This window comes from Neomonachus schauinslandi, chromosome 11 (genome assembly GCF_002201575.2).
Source record: "Neomonachus schauinslandi chromosome 11, ASM220157v2, whole genome shotgun sequence".
Lineage (NCBI taxonomy): Eukaryota > Metazoa > Chordata > Mammalia > Carnivora > Phocidae > Neomonachus > Neomonachus schauinslandi.
This window is the reverse complement of record NC_058413.1, coordinates 2,637,662-2,653,206: the sequence shown is the minus strand read 5'-3', so window position 1 is coordinate 2,653,206 and position 15,545 is coordinate 2,637,662. Positions and strand designations below refer to the sequence as shown.

Sequence of the window (15,545 nt, the reverse complement as noted above, 5' to 3'; positions counted from 1 at the left end):
TACAATGGCCAGAGTGATCTTTTAACACATGACCCAGATCGTGTCCCGTCTCTACTTAAAACTCACCAGTGGAGGGGCGCCTGGGGGGCCCCGTCGGTGGAGCATCCGACTCTTGGTTTCAGCTCAGGTCATGATCTCAGGGTCATGGGACTGAGCCCTGCAATGGGCTCCACGCTCAGCAGGGAGTCTGCTTGAGATTCTCTCTCCCTCTGTCCCTTCCCCAACTCTCTCTCTCTCTCTCAAATAAGTAAATAAATTAAAAAAAAAAACCCACCAGTGGCTTACCATTTTGTGCAGATAAAATCCAGACTCCTTGCCTGGGCTTATAAGCCCTACAGGCTTCAGCCTGGCCTCTCGTCCCACCCTCGAGGGTATTCTTCTTACCATGTCTTCATGGGCTTTGGCCAGCCACACGTTCTTCTGTTCTGCAAACAAACTGCATTCATCCCTACCTCAGGGCCTTTGCACAGGCTGTTCTCTCCATCTGGTGCTCTTTCCTGGCCTTCACATACCTGGCTCCCTTGTCTAATAGGTCTCAGCCAAAAGACCACTTCCTCCAAGAGGTGGGCTGCTCTCTACAAAGCATCACCTGACTTAGCTGTGTCTATTTTATCTACCTGTTTGTTACCTGTCCTTCAGTGGTGCGTGTTCTATCCCAACCTCTGCAACACTGTCTCGCACTCCGCAGGTGCTCTGTAAACAGGCTTGCCCTAGTGATAGGACGGGAGAGCATGGACGTTCCTGGTGGAAGTTGTAAGCCGACACCAGCAAGTGGGGAGCACGTTCCAGGAAGAAGCAACAGTTTTTGCCAAATCACTGGTGGGTGAAGTGGGTTCGGGACATCCAGGAAATGGGAAGATGATTGACATGCAGGACATAGGACACAGGGTCACTCATTCAGATGTGGCTTGAGAGGCAGATGGGTCGCACGAGGCAGGGCCTATTGGCACACTCCGAATTTCAGCCTTTGTCCAAAAAAGCAATGGAGAGGCACTGAAGGCTTTACGGAAGGGAGTGATCTAACCCACTTTGCACTTTACAAAGGATGGCTGTGTGGAGAATGGAGGGGAGGGGACGAGAGTGTGGGCCAGCAGAGCAGCTGGGGGTCCTGCAGCCTCCAGGCACGAGCAGGTGCTCGTACAAGATGTGCTGGACTCAAGGTCTGCACTGGAGGAGGCAGAGGCCAGCCCAGGAGGACCTGGGGAGGGAGCAAGTCAAGGATAACCCCCGGTCCTGGTCATCCACAGCCAGGAGGAGTGTGCTCTTACTTCTCCTGGGAATGGGGGCTGCAGAGGGGTGAACGTGTCCTCCAGATTCCTGTGTTAAAGCCCCACCCTCAGGACCACAGGATGTGGCTGCATCTGGAGCTGGGGCCTTTACAGAGGTGATTAAGGTAAAACAGGGTCACCTGGGTGGCCCTGATCCAATGTGACCGGGGTCCTAGTAAGAAGAGAGGATCAGGACACAGACACGCACGGAGGGATGACCCCGTGAGGACACAGGGGGCGGACGGCCGTCTACACACGAGGAGAGAGGCCTCGGGAGGACCCCGCCCTGCCGGCACTCGGACCTTGGGCTTCCAGCCTCCAGGATAGGGGACAGTGAGTCTCTGCTGTGCTTGTGCCGTGTGTGGGACTGTGTTGTGGCTGCCCCAGCTGACAGATACACTGATCCTGATCCACAAGGAGACGGAGAAAGATGGGAGAGAGAGAGAGAGAGGTAGAGAAGCCCCAACCGCCCTCTCTCAGCCAAGCTTCTTGAAGAGCTGACCCCATTCCCAATTCCTACGACCTCACTTCCCAGTCCTTTGGCTTTTCTGTTGGGATTCGGTCCCCGGCATTCCTGGCCCTGTGTGCTCACCCTCCTCCACTTGCCCCCTGTCCTCGGGCTCTGCGGTGGGCTCCTGGCCCCATCGGTTGTCACCATGCTCCTCTTCCTGCTGCTACCCTCTGGCTCTGGACCCTCCCAGGGCAGGGTCCCCACGCACGCATGGAGGCTCAGGGGGCCCGTCTCCAGCCAGGTTCTCCCTTCAAACTCAGGCTCCAGCCCCCCACCCCCCGATGCCCCTAAACCAACACGCTCACACCCAACCTGGTGTATCCTCTCCCCCAGCGCCCTGCACCGCTCCCTATTTCAGGGACAATGTCACTGTCCCCCTGAGGACCCATGATGGAACCTGGCGGGACCCATTCTCCTCTCTCCAGTTGACCTCTGTGTCCTCTGAGCCACCTGCTCCTTTTGCAGAGCGGGGTTGGCATCCTGTCCTGCGTTGAGCCAGAGGCTGAACCTGAGTCTGTGCCTGAGCCCCGTGTCTCAGCCATCCCTGCTCCCTGCATCTGAGCCCCTTCCCCCAAGCCCTATACCCCCGCCGTACCTGCTGCGCCCCACCAGGTTGCCCCCCCGGGGACTTTTGCTTGGGATCTGGGGGGACCCTGAGTTTGAACACTGCCAGTCAGGGTCGTGTGGCTTTGGGCAAGGCCCTCGGCCCCAGCCTGCTCTTCTAGGGGACACACGGGACATACTGTCCCGCTCACAGAACACAGCGAGCCCCGCCCGGTCCCCGGTGCTCCCTCACCCTTCTACCCCCCTCTCCCCTGTGCCCTCCCTGCCCCCGATCTGGAGCTCACTCTGTCCAGATGTGCAGAGGCTCCTGCCCGTGCTCGGATCAGAGCGACATGCACATTTTTCTAGAGGAAGCCACAACCCGCTCCAGGCCGGGGTGAAGGAGCCCAGTGTCCACCCATCCTTGATGCCAAACCTGCTCATTGTTCCCCTCGCCCACCTGAGTGCCCCTTCCCCTGAGTGCTCCCCAGTGGATGATGAGCCATTCCCAGAGGGTGCATAGGGTCCCGAACCTCTGCTCTCAGGGAAAGGGGTCCGCGCTATCTTCCCAACTGGGAAGCTGGGGCCGAGAAGTCCAGTTAACAGAGAGTAGCCGGCAGCCACTGACGCAGAGCTGGAGGACCACCCTCCTCCGCAGCCTCCTAATCAGGGCGCCCACAAAGGGCACAGGGAGGCTATGATTTAAAGAAGGGAACCGGGTGGCCCTGAGCTGTTTGCTCTGAGAAATTAACTCAGGAAACTGCCATGAGTCATCATAGCAGAGTGGACCGATGCGGTCTGCTGTGACCCGGGGAGAGGGAGCTGGGGCTGCAGGGGGCGGGGGGTGCTTCCCCACAGAGTCCCTTGGCCTGCAGAGAGGGCCACACACTGGTCTCAGCGCCCATGTGCCTACTGAGAGCTGGGGAGGGGCCCCCCGGCTCTCTGTGACTCCAGGTGTGGTCTGTGGACCAGCAGCTCAGCATCACCTGGAGCGGGCCCTTCGGCCCAATGCCAGGCCCAGCCCGGGGAACAGCACATGGCGCCTGGCCCACGTGGCATCCAAAAGTGAACAGCAGAGCGAATGATGTCATTCTGCTCATCCAACAGTGAGTGTTCAGGTGGACTAGAACGCGGGCCAGATGCAGGGGTGCGGAGGGAGGAAAGGTTAATATGGCCAGCGTGTTGATGATGAATAGAACACAGCCCCAGCCACGGGAGGGCTCGTGGGTTAATTAGCTTATATCTGTGGCTTCCACGATTTCCCAGCCGCCTGTACCTCCCTCTCCTCAGTTTGCTCCTCACCCCGTGGCCATGGTCAGCCCTCACCCGGGAGCTTATTAGGAAAGAAAATTCATGGACCCATGAATCAGAATCGCTGGGTGTCGGGTCCAGGAACCTGGGTTTTGACAGGCTTTCTGGATGATTCTTATGCACGCTGGCTTATGGAGCCCTGGACGGGGTGGGACCTTTCTCCTCACATAGCAGCAGCTGAAGGACGGTGTGGTAATCCGTGACACGCACGAGCAATCTGCTCGGCCCTCCGAGGATGCAGACGTGGCCCTCGCGCTGGTCGCCGTGTGTCTTCATGATGGCCGAGTCACCTGTAACACTGATGTGCGCTTCAGACTGCAGGCAGGGAGGTGCAGCCCATGTCCCAGAAGCTCCATCTCGCTCCTGCACTCACATGCCGCTCACTGTTCTGTCACATGGCTCCACCTTGCAGGGGTGGGAGCTGGGAAACAAAGCTTTTCATCTGGGCTGAAGGCCTACGCCAGCCCCACTGGGCTTCTGTTGCAGAAGAAGGAAAGGATGGGGTGGGCAGGCCACAGCCCTGGGAATACCCACACATGCCAGATGCCCAGGGCGCTGTTTGCTCTGTCCTTGAATGTGGCAGGATTGCTGTTCTGTCTTCTTGGGGGAGTGGGACCCATGAGCTGGGGGTAGAAGTAGGTCAAGCATGTAGGGTGCTGGCATGGGACTCTGGAGCTCCCTCCCCCTTTGCCTGGCATCCAGCGGTGCTCAAGGACATAGCCGTCCCATCACCCCAGAGGGATGACGAGGAGCAGAGCCTCCCTGCTCATTGTCCCTGACCCCCATTGACAGGTGACAGAGATGTAATTGGAGCGAGAAATTATCTGGCATTGTCTGAAACCACTGGGATTTGGGAGATGTTTGTTACTTCAGCATAACCTCGATTATCCTGACTGATACAATTCTCAGGCAGTATTACAGTCCACAAAACGACTTCTTTTTTTTTTTTTTTTTAACTGTTTCCTTTTCTGCCTTCAAGCTCTTGTCTATTCTTCAGGACTCAAGCTTTCCTCCCCCAAGCATCCTGACCTTCACAAGCTGGGTTGGCCCGGGTCTCTGCTCTTCTTTGCATGCGGCCTCTGCCAGAGCAATGTCTCCCTGGTTGTCAGTCGCCTCCATCCCAAGCTCCTCTCCCCACACTGAGCTTCTCAAGGGCTAGACTGGGTCTTATTCATGTCTATCTCGGCTCCAGAACAGTGCCTGGCACATAGTAGGCCCTCAAGAGAGGTTTGTTGGATTGAACTGAAGGAGGGACACAACGGACAGACAAGTGTATCTAACAGTAGACTGCTCCTGCCCACTTGACTTCGCTCATACCTCCTCCTCTCTTGCAGTGTTGTGTTTCATTTCTGAGCCCCCATCGGTGCCTATTATGCTTCTATCCACCTGTAAGGGAGCCCGTCTCTTGTAGAGAAAGCAATCAATCATCCAACGCATATTTATTGACAACCTACTATTGCCCAGCACTCTTCCAGATTCTGGATATACGGTGGTGCACAGAACAGACAAGAGTATTTATATTCTAGTGCATAAGATGACAACAAAAGTTCATCAAGATGTCATATAGTGGGAGATGGTGCCAAATGCCATGAACAAAAGCTCATAAGCAAAAGGGTTGGAGAGAGATAGGAGTGCTGTTTCTTTTTCTTTCTTTCTTTCTTTCTTTCTTTCTTTCTTTCTTTCTTTCTTTCTTTCTGAGAGAAAGAGAGAGAAAGAGTGGGAGCAGGGGGAGGGGCAAAGGGAGAAGGAGAGAGAGAATCACAAGCAGACTCCCCACTGAGCGTGGAACCCAACACGACCCTGAGATCACGACCTGAGCCAAAATCAAGAGTCAGATGCTTAACTTACTGAGCCGCCAGGCACCCCAGGGGTGCTGTTTCTAAAGGAAGCTGAAGAAAAGCCACTTTGGGTAGGTGACAGTTGAGCTGATGCCCGAAGAGAGAGAGCAACTCCCTGCAGGCATCTGAGGGAAGACGGATGATGTCTGGAGCAGAAACGGCCTGAGGTTGGGAAGGCATGTGCAGGTCGTGTGCCAGGACAGTGGTGAGCACAGGGGAGGAGGCAGGAGCACGAGGTGGAGAAGTAGGTGAGGCTGCGGCTGGAGGATGGATTGGGCTTGGGCTGCCACCAGCTCAGCTGGGAGGTCTATTTAAGGGGAAAGCCCCAGGATTAGTTGATCTATGGACAAAATGTGGGGTGTGGGAGAAAGAGGAATTAGGGACTGCTCCAAGATGTATGGCTCCAGCCACCAGCCACACTGGGGAGCCCAGGGAAGAACTGGTCTGAGGGCTGGAGAGGGTGCACCCCACGCTCCCTTGGACGTGCCCCATGTGAGACTCCTGTGCGGTGGCCTGGTGGCCGTCGCGAGGAGCCTGGACTCACCAGCCTGGGGCCACTGGTGGAGGGTGGGGCTGGGGACGGAAGTTCGTCTTGGACACCTGCAGTCATGAGATCGGTGGCTAGACAGGGTCACCGGGGGCTGTGGGCAGAAAGGCTCAGGGACGGAGGACACGTCTGGGGCCACGCTGGAGGAGAACAGTCAGCAGCGGAAGACGAAGGAGCGAGCGAGCACACTGAAGAAGAACGCTTTAAAAAGGCAAAATCGTGAGTCTCACGAATGTAAAACGAACAGCGAAGATTCTGTTTAACTCATGAATGACCGAGGGGCCAATCAGATGTTACAACCAGTCTGCAGGTGATTCCCACGAGCATCGCAGACACACTTCCCTGCACCTCGGCCAGTTCTAGCCACAGGGCAGACCAGTCCACTCCAGCAGGCACCGTGGATTTGTATTTCCATGGACAGGGATTGTTCGTGTTATTCTGTTTTCCACAAGAATTCTCAGCCACTCTTCTCTGCAGCTTATTAAATAGCTCAGTGGGGTGAGGGTGGGGGGCAGAAAGGCGCACCGGACACCAGTCTCAGGGACGTGGTGGCGTCACCACTGTTAGTGGCCCTTTCTGAGGTCCTCCCTGATTTTCCCGACACGGAACTTTGGTGTCTCAGAGCCATGTGGGGAGAGCGTGTCCAGAAGGGGGTGACCGGGGAGTCTGGTGGGGTAGAGGAGGAGACATGGGAACGGGCGGGTGTGCAGTGCGGGGCCCGTGATGCTGACAAGGGGTTTGGTGCCGGCGGGGAAGAAAGCCTGCTTGCAGGTGGCGGAGGCGCCGGGCCGGCCAGTGGGGTAGGTACCTGCGGGGAGGGGAATCCGTGTCCTCCATCCCCACCTGGAGCAGAGAAGAGCTCAGAAGGAACAGCTCTCGGGGCCCAGGGCTGCTCTGGAGATTCTTGTCACAGGATGCACCCCTTCTCTCAGAAAACTGGGATCCAAGCAGCCATAGGCCATCTGCCCCGTGAGAGAGAGACTAGCACCAGAGCAAAGCACTGATTCCAGACAGTGCAGAGACCGTGACCATCCTTCTTCCCAAGCGTGCGTCCTCGAGCCTGGGGTTTGGGCGCCCACTCCCAAGGGCTGAGACGGATCTGCAGGCTCCCGGCCAGGGTGTCTCCTGTCCCCACCACCACCACCACCGCTGCCCCCAGCTTCCAGGTCCAGGTCCCCCTCCTGCCCTGTCCCCACTGCTCCGAGCTGGCTCAGAGCGAGGGCCCCAGGGCTCACAGCTATTAAGAGGCTCGGCAGGATGGCTCTCTGTAGTCTCAGCTCCAAGCTCGGCTCTTTCAGCCGCTCTGGGCTGCCCTGTTCTGCCAAGAGACAAACGTGCCAGAACATACCACCACGCTTGCCCCAGGTGAAGCGTGGTGTTTTGTAAACGTGTGATTGTGTCGGTGCTCACCTCAGAGAAGCGGCTGTTGCATCGAGGGGTAGCGTGGGGGGAGAGGAAGAGGCCAGGGGAAATGCCAGAGGATGGGAAGGCGTAAGGCAGCCTGTCGGGGAGAGCGGCGGGCAGGCCGACGGGGCAGCAGGGAGGTCTCGACCCCAGCCGGGACCTCGGCTCCTGGCAGCTTTTCTCATTTTGAAGCTCTTCTTAGAACAAGAATCTTGGGAGCTGGATTTTCTCCCCACTCCATGGAGGAAACTGAGGCCTGGGACTTGGGGACTGGACTCATGCCCGGCTGAGTGCACGACCCAGGCTCTTGTCCCATCGAGGCCTCCCGAGGGAGCCGTGGCTCGGCCGGTGTCACCGTGAACCTGGAGCCAGGTGGGACTTTCAGGGAAGTAGTGTTGTTTTTGCTTTAAAAGAAGGAGCAGTGTGGGCGGAGGCCACGTACCCCTGTGGCCATCCTGCAGTGGGGACTCCAGCTCACCGCCTGTGTCTGAGCATGACGAGGCGCAGGTGGAGCCCGGGCTGCGGTCCCCTGTGGCCCCGATCCAGCTGGGGCCCGAGGCCCCTGTTCCCGCCACAGCGAGCCCCACAGCCCTCGGCCCACCCGAGGCCGAGCCGACGTCGTCACTGGCTCCCAGGCACGAATCAGAAGCGTCCCCGCGGCGGGCAACCTTGTCCAGGCGAGCCCTGGCTCAGGATGACAGGCCCAGGCCAAGGGGGGCTGAGGGGCCTCGGAGGAGTGGGAGGGGCCAGCCGCCATGACTCCCTCCCTCTCGGGCACGGGGCCCGCGGTCACCCCTGTGCCACGTGCGTGGGTCGCAGCAAACTACTATAGCCCCGAGCGGCAGGTGACGAGGGCCCATGTGGAGCCACTCGGGCGAGCCAGATGCAGGGTCTGGGGGAGGCTCGGTCGCCCCCAGGGGCGAGCTCAGGACCGGCCGGAGCACAGCTGGCTTGCTCAGCCGGATGGTCACGCGCCGCCCCGTCTCCTGCTGGGACGTGTGCGCAGCCCCGGGGACAGCAGGGCTGCAGAAGGCAAGGCGGAGGCAAGCTGTGAGCCCGGGCCCCCAGTGGCTCCTGGTCCCACACCCCGCCCCAGGGGCCGCAGGGTCTCTTCATGGTTCTGCCAAGTCTACAGGAGGAACGGGGGTTCAAAACGGCACGCTCCCCTGGCGATGGGAGGATCGGGGCTTTCCCAGAGGTGCCCTGCCAGCGTCCCCTCCCCTTGTCAGGCCCTATGGCCGGCCATCACACGCCCTCGGGGGGGCTGCTCCCTCTCCTTCCTCTTCCCTTTGATGTGTTTGTAAAGCAAAGTAGGATGTGGGTGCGTGTCATGTTATGACATGTGCTATGCGTGTGTGCACACGGGCACATCTGTGTCACGAGTGTCGTGTGCGCATGTTCCATGTGTGTATGTCGTGAGTCGTGCGTGCGCACTGTGCATCATTGTGTGTGCCGTGCAATGTGCCGTGTGTGGGAACACGTGTCATACGTGTGCGCCGTGCGTCCCATGTATGTGTCATGTGTGTCATGTGTCACGTGTGTGCGGGTCATGGGCGCACTCCCAAGAATATGCCTGCCAACCGGTGCTGGGGGGCGCGTAAGGACAGACAACAGTCCCCATCCCCTCCCCACCCCCCAGAGGCATCTGCTTGCCACTCTTAAGTCTTCACACCTTCACGTCGTCTATACTTTGAACAAAACCACTGCTTTCTTGGCAGCCCCTTAATCCATCAGTTGTAGGCGACATCTGCAGAACAGTTACGCGTCTACCTCCCTTCCCGCCAGTGATTTCTCTCCAAGTGGCGGCCTCCCCGATTCTGGACAAATCGTTGTTCAGGATCTGCTTACTGCAGCTAGGTAAACATCATTTGCTTTGTGAGTCAAGCGTGATTATGTTTTATTTTTCCGTCCCTGCCCCTGACACCCAAGTCCCCTCGCTCGGAGGCGGAGGCCACCTCTGCCTCTCGTCTGTTTCGGGGCCTGGCCTCCAGCCGCTGGCTCCCTCGTCACTTTTCCACGGCGGGCTGCCCTCTGTGGTCGTGCGTGTGGGCGGTCCTCCCTCTGGACCATGTGCTGTCCGAAACCGAGCTCACGTCCACCGCCAGTCTTGCCCAAAGCCTGGGTTTGATCAATATTTCACGACCGATGAAGGGCATCCTTCCAGGGTGTCATGGCGAAGCGTCTCCAGAACAGTCTCCACCCAGATGGTGCTCTCAGAAATCCGGAAAATGGGAGAAAGGAGGCTCCTTATTGTCGTGGGTTTTGGCAAATATCTTTCACTTGGTGTGAACTCCGCGTACACGTGGCCGGGCCCAAACCCCGTCTCCCAGGAAATGTCTGGGACGAGGAAGAACCATCACCAAAGCACCACCCTGAGTCCTAGGACTCATAAACCTTCTGCTCTTTTGGATATTGATTGTTTGTCTGAAGCAAGAAACTCTGCCTGGGTTTGGGGTTTTATCGACAAAGCACGAGTAGAAACTTGTGTGATTTCAGTTGTTTCTACCAGAATTTCCCCAGACAACCTCCGCTCCTGCTTGCAGATTTATGGGCAGCCACGTCAAATCAGGGCATAAGACCTCCTTGGGCCGGGAAATGCCAGCCTCCCGTGGAAGTGCAAACGAGGCCATCCTTCACGACTTTGCCAGATTGTTCTGCCCCAAAGCCGCTGGTAACTTCTGTTCTGTCTTCAAAGACCATTTAGCCAATTTTTTTTTTCTCTCTCTCAAAGAGTTTGAAGTACTCAAAAAAGATTCCATTGTGAAAATGTCATAGGATTGGGAGTTATTGTCTTAGCTTATTACCAGCTCTCGAGATGAGAGCTTCAGGCTACGGAATTAGGGCCTTGCTATTTTTGATGTCCCCATTTCTCAAAATAGGTGGTGTGTGAGCAGATTTGCTGGCCCAGATTGCCCACATGGGCCCTTGGGTCTGAGAGCACCTGCTGCGAGTTTCAACTCCCGGCTTTGCCCAAGTCCGTGCAAGGGGCCCGCAGCTTTCACCAGACCCGGAGGGGCCAGACGCAAGGTAAAGACTCCTCCCAGGATCTTAGAAGAAAGAAACTGGTTGGCTTTTTTGACTAGTCTATAGAATGACACAGAAAATGCAGTTTTCTGATAAATGTATAGTGTTCTGTGTGTAATGAGGACTCTGTCCCAGCCCCAGCACACTGTGCTTCCTTCGCCTGAGGCTCCCGCCTTTTCCCAAGCTGGTGTGGCTGCCCTGGGAATCAGAGAGTGGCCTGTTGATGGAGGTAATCAAGTGGCACTTGGAGGGCCCCATGGAGGGTGTGACAAAGGGACCCCAAGCTTTGGTCCCAGCATTCAGATCGAATGGCCCCTACATTCCTGTCCAGTCCTGAAGGCCCTGAGGCTGAAGGGGTCAAGGGCAACGTTTTCTCAGGCTCAGCCACCGAGGTCCATGCCCTGACTCCCCGATCCCTGCAGTGGGGCCGCTCAGGGCAGGTGCTTGGTACAGTCTCCACTTTGTCCCCACAGCACCTTCTCTCGGGTGACCAGGGCCCAAGGACGGGGACTCGGTTCAATGGCATTAAGGTGCCCTGAGCATCTACCCAGAACGAGGCCGTGTGCAAGGGGCATATAATCTAAAGCAGAAGTAGGACAAGCCGATGGCCCCAAGGGGGCCCCGAACCGACCCTGGGCTTGTGCCTGTGAGCTTCCAAGGCAATCCCTGCCTCCTGGCAGTTCTCGGCATCCGTGGAGACACAGTGCTCCCTGAAGCATCAGGCAGGGAGAGGGCAAATGCTTTTATAAGATCCGCCAAATGACGAGGGGCGTATTTGCTGGCCCCGTCCTCCTTGCTCCCTGGCCATCTTAGGAGGTCCTTGCTTCCTTGACAGAACACGCACGCCCGTAATTATTTTATTTATCTGCTGATTTGTTTTCGTCTGCATCCCCCACTTGGAAGCCCCACGTGAGCAAGGACTGTGGTGGTTTTGCTTCCCCGGGGCCTGAGGGGAGTTCTCACAGTGCAAGCATTGAGTGGATGGATGCAGTTTTAAACAAATACAGGGCTTTTAAAAGAAGGTGAAGTTTGACCTCAGATGGTTCTCTAGAATATCAGCCGCTCCACGACAGCGCCAGATCTGTGAATCTCGCTGTGTGTTCTGGGGGGCATGCGGCTGGCCTCTTTGTCAAGGAGCCTCAGAGGGGATGGAGGGCGGGGATGGAGGGCATGGATGTGAGGGGGGATGTGGGCAGGGATGGGGGTGGGGGATGCGGGGGCAGACGATAGGGGTTGGAGATGCGGGGATGGGGATGGGGTCAGGGATGAGGGGGCGGGTATGGGGTTTGGGAATGGAGGGTGGGGGATGTGGGGTCAGGGATGGGGTCAGGGATGGGGATTGGGGATGGAAAGCAGGATGGAGGGCAGGAAGCAGAGTTGTGGAGGTCCCCATCATACAGGTGATGTCAAGGACAGTCCCTTCCCTAGTCCAATCTCCCTCATCATTTCCTCTTTGACCCACAGGTCATTTAGAAATGTGTTGCTTAACATTCAAACACTGGGGTTTTCTAGGTGTCTTCCAGGTATGGAGTGACTGCAGAAGGCAGCTGGGATGTGCCGGATATCTATCTGGAAACAAAGAAACTCGACCTTTACCTCCCATTAGACACAAAAATAAACTCAAGGCAGATCTAAATGTACAAACAAAAACTGTAAACCTTCTAGAAGAGACACCTGGAGGATATCTTTGTGACTTTGAGATAGGCAAAACACTTCTCAGACAGGACATAGCAAGTAATAGCAACAAGAAAGTTAAATTATTAGACTTTCTCAAAATCGAAAACTCTTATTCATCGAGTCAAAAGACGCTACTAAGACAATGAAAGGAAAGCTGCCAACTTGGAAAAGATATTCACAAAATATTTATCTGACAACAGACATGTATCCAGCATATATAAAGAACTCCTACAACTCAATAATAAAAAGACAAACAGCCCAAATAAAAATGGGCCAAGTATATGAACAGACACATCATGTGGCTGTCTGGCACTCTCTGGGTGTTTGCGTTCATTCGCCTACTGAGCGTCTGCTGTTGGCACCTGGTTTTCTTGGCCAACCTCCTCTGTCCATGTGGTTGGGTGGAGCTCACTCTCCCTTCTGGTCCCTGAAGGAGGCCATCAGAGTTTCACATCCCTCTAATGCAATGTCTGCTCAGAAATGGGCACACCACCCAATCAGAGGCAGGGAGAGTCAATTCCAGGAGTTTCTTCAGAACCTTGGGAGAGACCGTCTTTCACCCCCTAGTCTCAGAGCTGCTACTGGCCAGCATGCTACACAGCAGAGCCAAGATGGGGAGCAAAATCAAATTCCAAAGATGTTGCTTGAATCCCTGGGTCCAGCCTAGCCTGAAGCACAATGTGGTAGATTGCAAAAATGGCCACACATTCTTCCCTTCTCTGTAAGCATGGCTCTTTGCATTGTGACCTTCGAGTCTTCCCCCAAATCAAGGGACCGAGTCTACTCCTCCACCTGCTTGAACCTGGGCTTGGCCTTGTGACTTACTCTGGCCAATGCAGGGGTGGCAAATACAGCACCAGCAGAGGCTGGGAAAGGGCTTATGCGTAGGGCTGCTCTCTCTTGCTGCCCCTGGGCCAGCCTGCTAGAAGGCAAGACAGGTGGCCCTATCGCCCCATCACCCCCCAACTGCCAGCACCAACAGCCAGCCAGAGCCAGCTGACCATCTCATGAGCCAGGTCCCCAATTTAATGGCCCCAGCTTATGGCCGGACTGCCCAGCTGACTCAGCCTCCTGAGCAGTAACTCAATGATGGTGGTTCTACGGCACTAGGTTTGGGGATGGTTTGTTACACAGCAAAGACTAACTGATACACAAGATCAATGTCTGGACTTTTCAGTTACACAAGATAAAGAAATCTCCTTTTTTCCTCTGGCCTTGTTTAGTTGGGTTTATAGCCCTTTCAAGGAACAAACTCAAAGTCTGAGCTGCTTCTGCTTCTCCACGTCATCCTGGCAACGGCTCAAGGGTCTCATGCGAGCATTTATCTAAAGCCTTTTTTGAATCTACATATATGTGTGAGTCTCTCTATATATATTAGAATCAACAAACATTTAGATTAACCCAAATCTTTTTTTTAAAAAAAGATTTTATTTATTTATCTGACAGAGAGAGAGACAGCGAGAGAGGGAACACAAGTAGGTGGAGTGGGAGAGGGAGAAGCAGGCTTCCCACCGAGCAGGGAGCCCGATGTGGGGCTCGATCTCAGGACTCTGGGATCACGACCCGAGCCGAAGGCAGATGCCCAACGACTGAGCCACCCAGGTGCCCCAGATTAGCCCAAATCTTATTCACGGTGTGGGTGCCTGTCGACAGAGTAAAGAAAGAGAATATTCTAACTCTGTCCCTTATGCCAGCTCCCATCACACCTGGTCTTTTCACCTGCCATCCACCACCATCTTGTGCTTTTAGGCCAACTTCTGCTTCCTGAAACCTTCTAGAAGTTTCTTCCCAGTGGCTGGTGATGTGTGCAGACTCAGAGGTGACATGTGCATGTTCTCGCCCAGGTCCTCTGAGATGACCCATTTCCTCTTCAATTCTGGGACAAGCTGGCCTCACCCATTAATCATGGTGACCTCACTCAGTACCTTACCTTCCTCCACCTTGAAGCAGAGGGAACGCCAGATCATGCTGGACCTGAGAGGTTGGGAGTCTTCCAGGTTTGCGATTGGTGGTCTCATCTGGTGGGGGCTTCTGCACCTGCCCCTCCATCTCCAATGGCCCTTCGCTGGCAGCTGCCCACTCTGAGTGGGCGTCCACAGCAGCATCCCAGAGGCCGGGCCCGCCAGCAGGGCAGTGGGGGCGCCAGGCCCTTCAGGAGGAGAAAATGATGGGCAGCATCTCTAAGTGACAGCTGATGCAGGCACTCACTGCTGTGAGGGACGACTACCCACCTCAGGTGCTGAGAAAACCAGAAACACGAGGAGGAGGATGCTCTGGTGTGGATTAGACCGGTTCCCAGTGAAGGCTGCACAGTCCCTGTCAGCCTCGGCAAGGCCAGTCTCCCCACCAACGGCCCCCTGTCCCTAAGGGACTCTCCTCTGCCTCCCAGCCCACCAGCCCACTGGTCTGTCTGGTTCCTGAGCTGGACCCATGTCTGCTCTCTGTGGATCCATGTCTGTCTGGTCCAGACGGGAACACTTCCATCTCAGGCTTGGCTGTCCAACCCCACCCAGCAGAGTTCTGGGACTCCACATCTGCGGGGGGAGCCAGGCCTGAGAGATATGCTAGCCCCTCCTTGGTGAGGAGTCCTGAGTTGGGAGACAGGGCAGAGCCGGGGCCATAACCCACGGTGCCTGAGACGCTGGAGGGAGGAGCTCCATAGTCACACCTGGGATATAGTGGGTCCCCCGCCTGCAGCTTGCACCCTGGTTCTCTGGGGGAGAAGCAGTATTTCCAACGGTGGGATGGGACAGGAGCCCTATAGGCTTGGCTAGAGGGGAAGGGGCCTTTCCTGCGGCTGGAAATTCCGAGGCTGACCTCAGGATGCTTTGGGGACATGGGACCGTTGGGACAGGGAGATGGATGGGTGCAGTGACCCAGAGCCGGGGACTGGGGACCAGAGGCTCCAGGGCCAAATTCCAGCCCTGATGCTGGCAGCTGCACCCACAAATTCTCCCCTTGGGGGCTTGCTTTTCCCACCTGCACTACAGGATATTAGTATCTCCCCATGAGGACATGTGGGGGTAAAATGAAAGGCATGGCAAGCACCCAGCTGAGCCCCCAAGTATGGTGCCATCAACAAACGGGAGATAATACAATTGTCACTTGATGTCATCATTGTCATCACCATTCCCCCTGTCCTACAACCGCTCTTGGGACCATCACTTAGCAGGGTAATCATAGTCAACATGTCTTAATTTGCGAAACACTGTACAGTTGACCGAGCATTTGGTTTCCTTTGTAGGTGACATCACACTGAGGGAGCAGAGTGGGCGCTGCCCCAGCATTTGGATGGGAGGGCTGAGGCTCAGAGAGGTTAGGCTGCTGGTCCCAGGTCACACAGCTGGTCATCAGTAGAGTCTGTGCCTTCCAGATGTAATCTGTCTTGGACCTGGGCCCTTCTCAGCCTGGACTGGGCAGGG

The 15,545-nt window shown here is 56.2% G+C and overlaps 1 protein-coding gene across 1 annotated transcript in view; it reads right to left on the bottom strand.

The window, feature by feature from the left end:
• Positions 1-3,762: 3,762 nt before the first annotated feature.
• Positions 3,763-15,545, bottom strand: part of LOC110576215 (actin-like) — a 55,734-nt gene continuing 43,951 nt past the window's right edge. The window contains exon 11 of the mRNA XM_044919541.1: positions 3,763-3,948. Within this exon, the coding sequence (XP_044775476.1) occupies positions 3,763-3,948 (186 nt within the window). The remainder of the gene's footprint in view (positions 3,949-15,545) is intronic.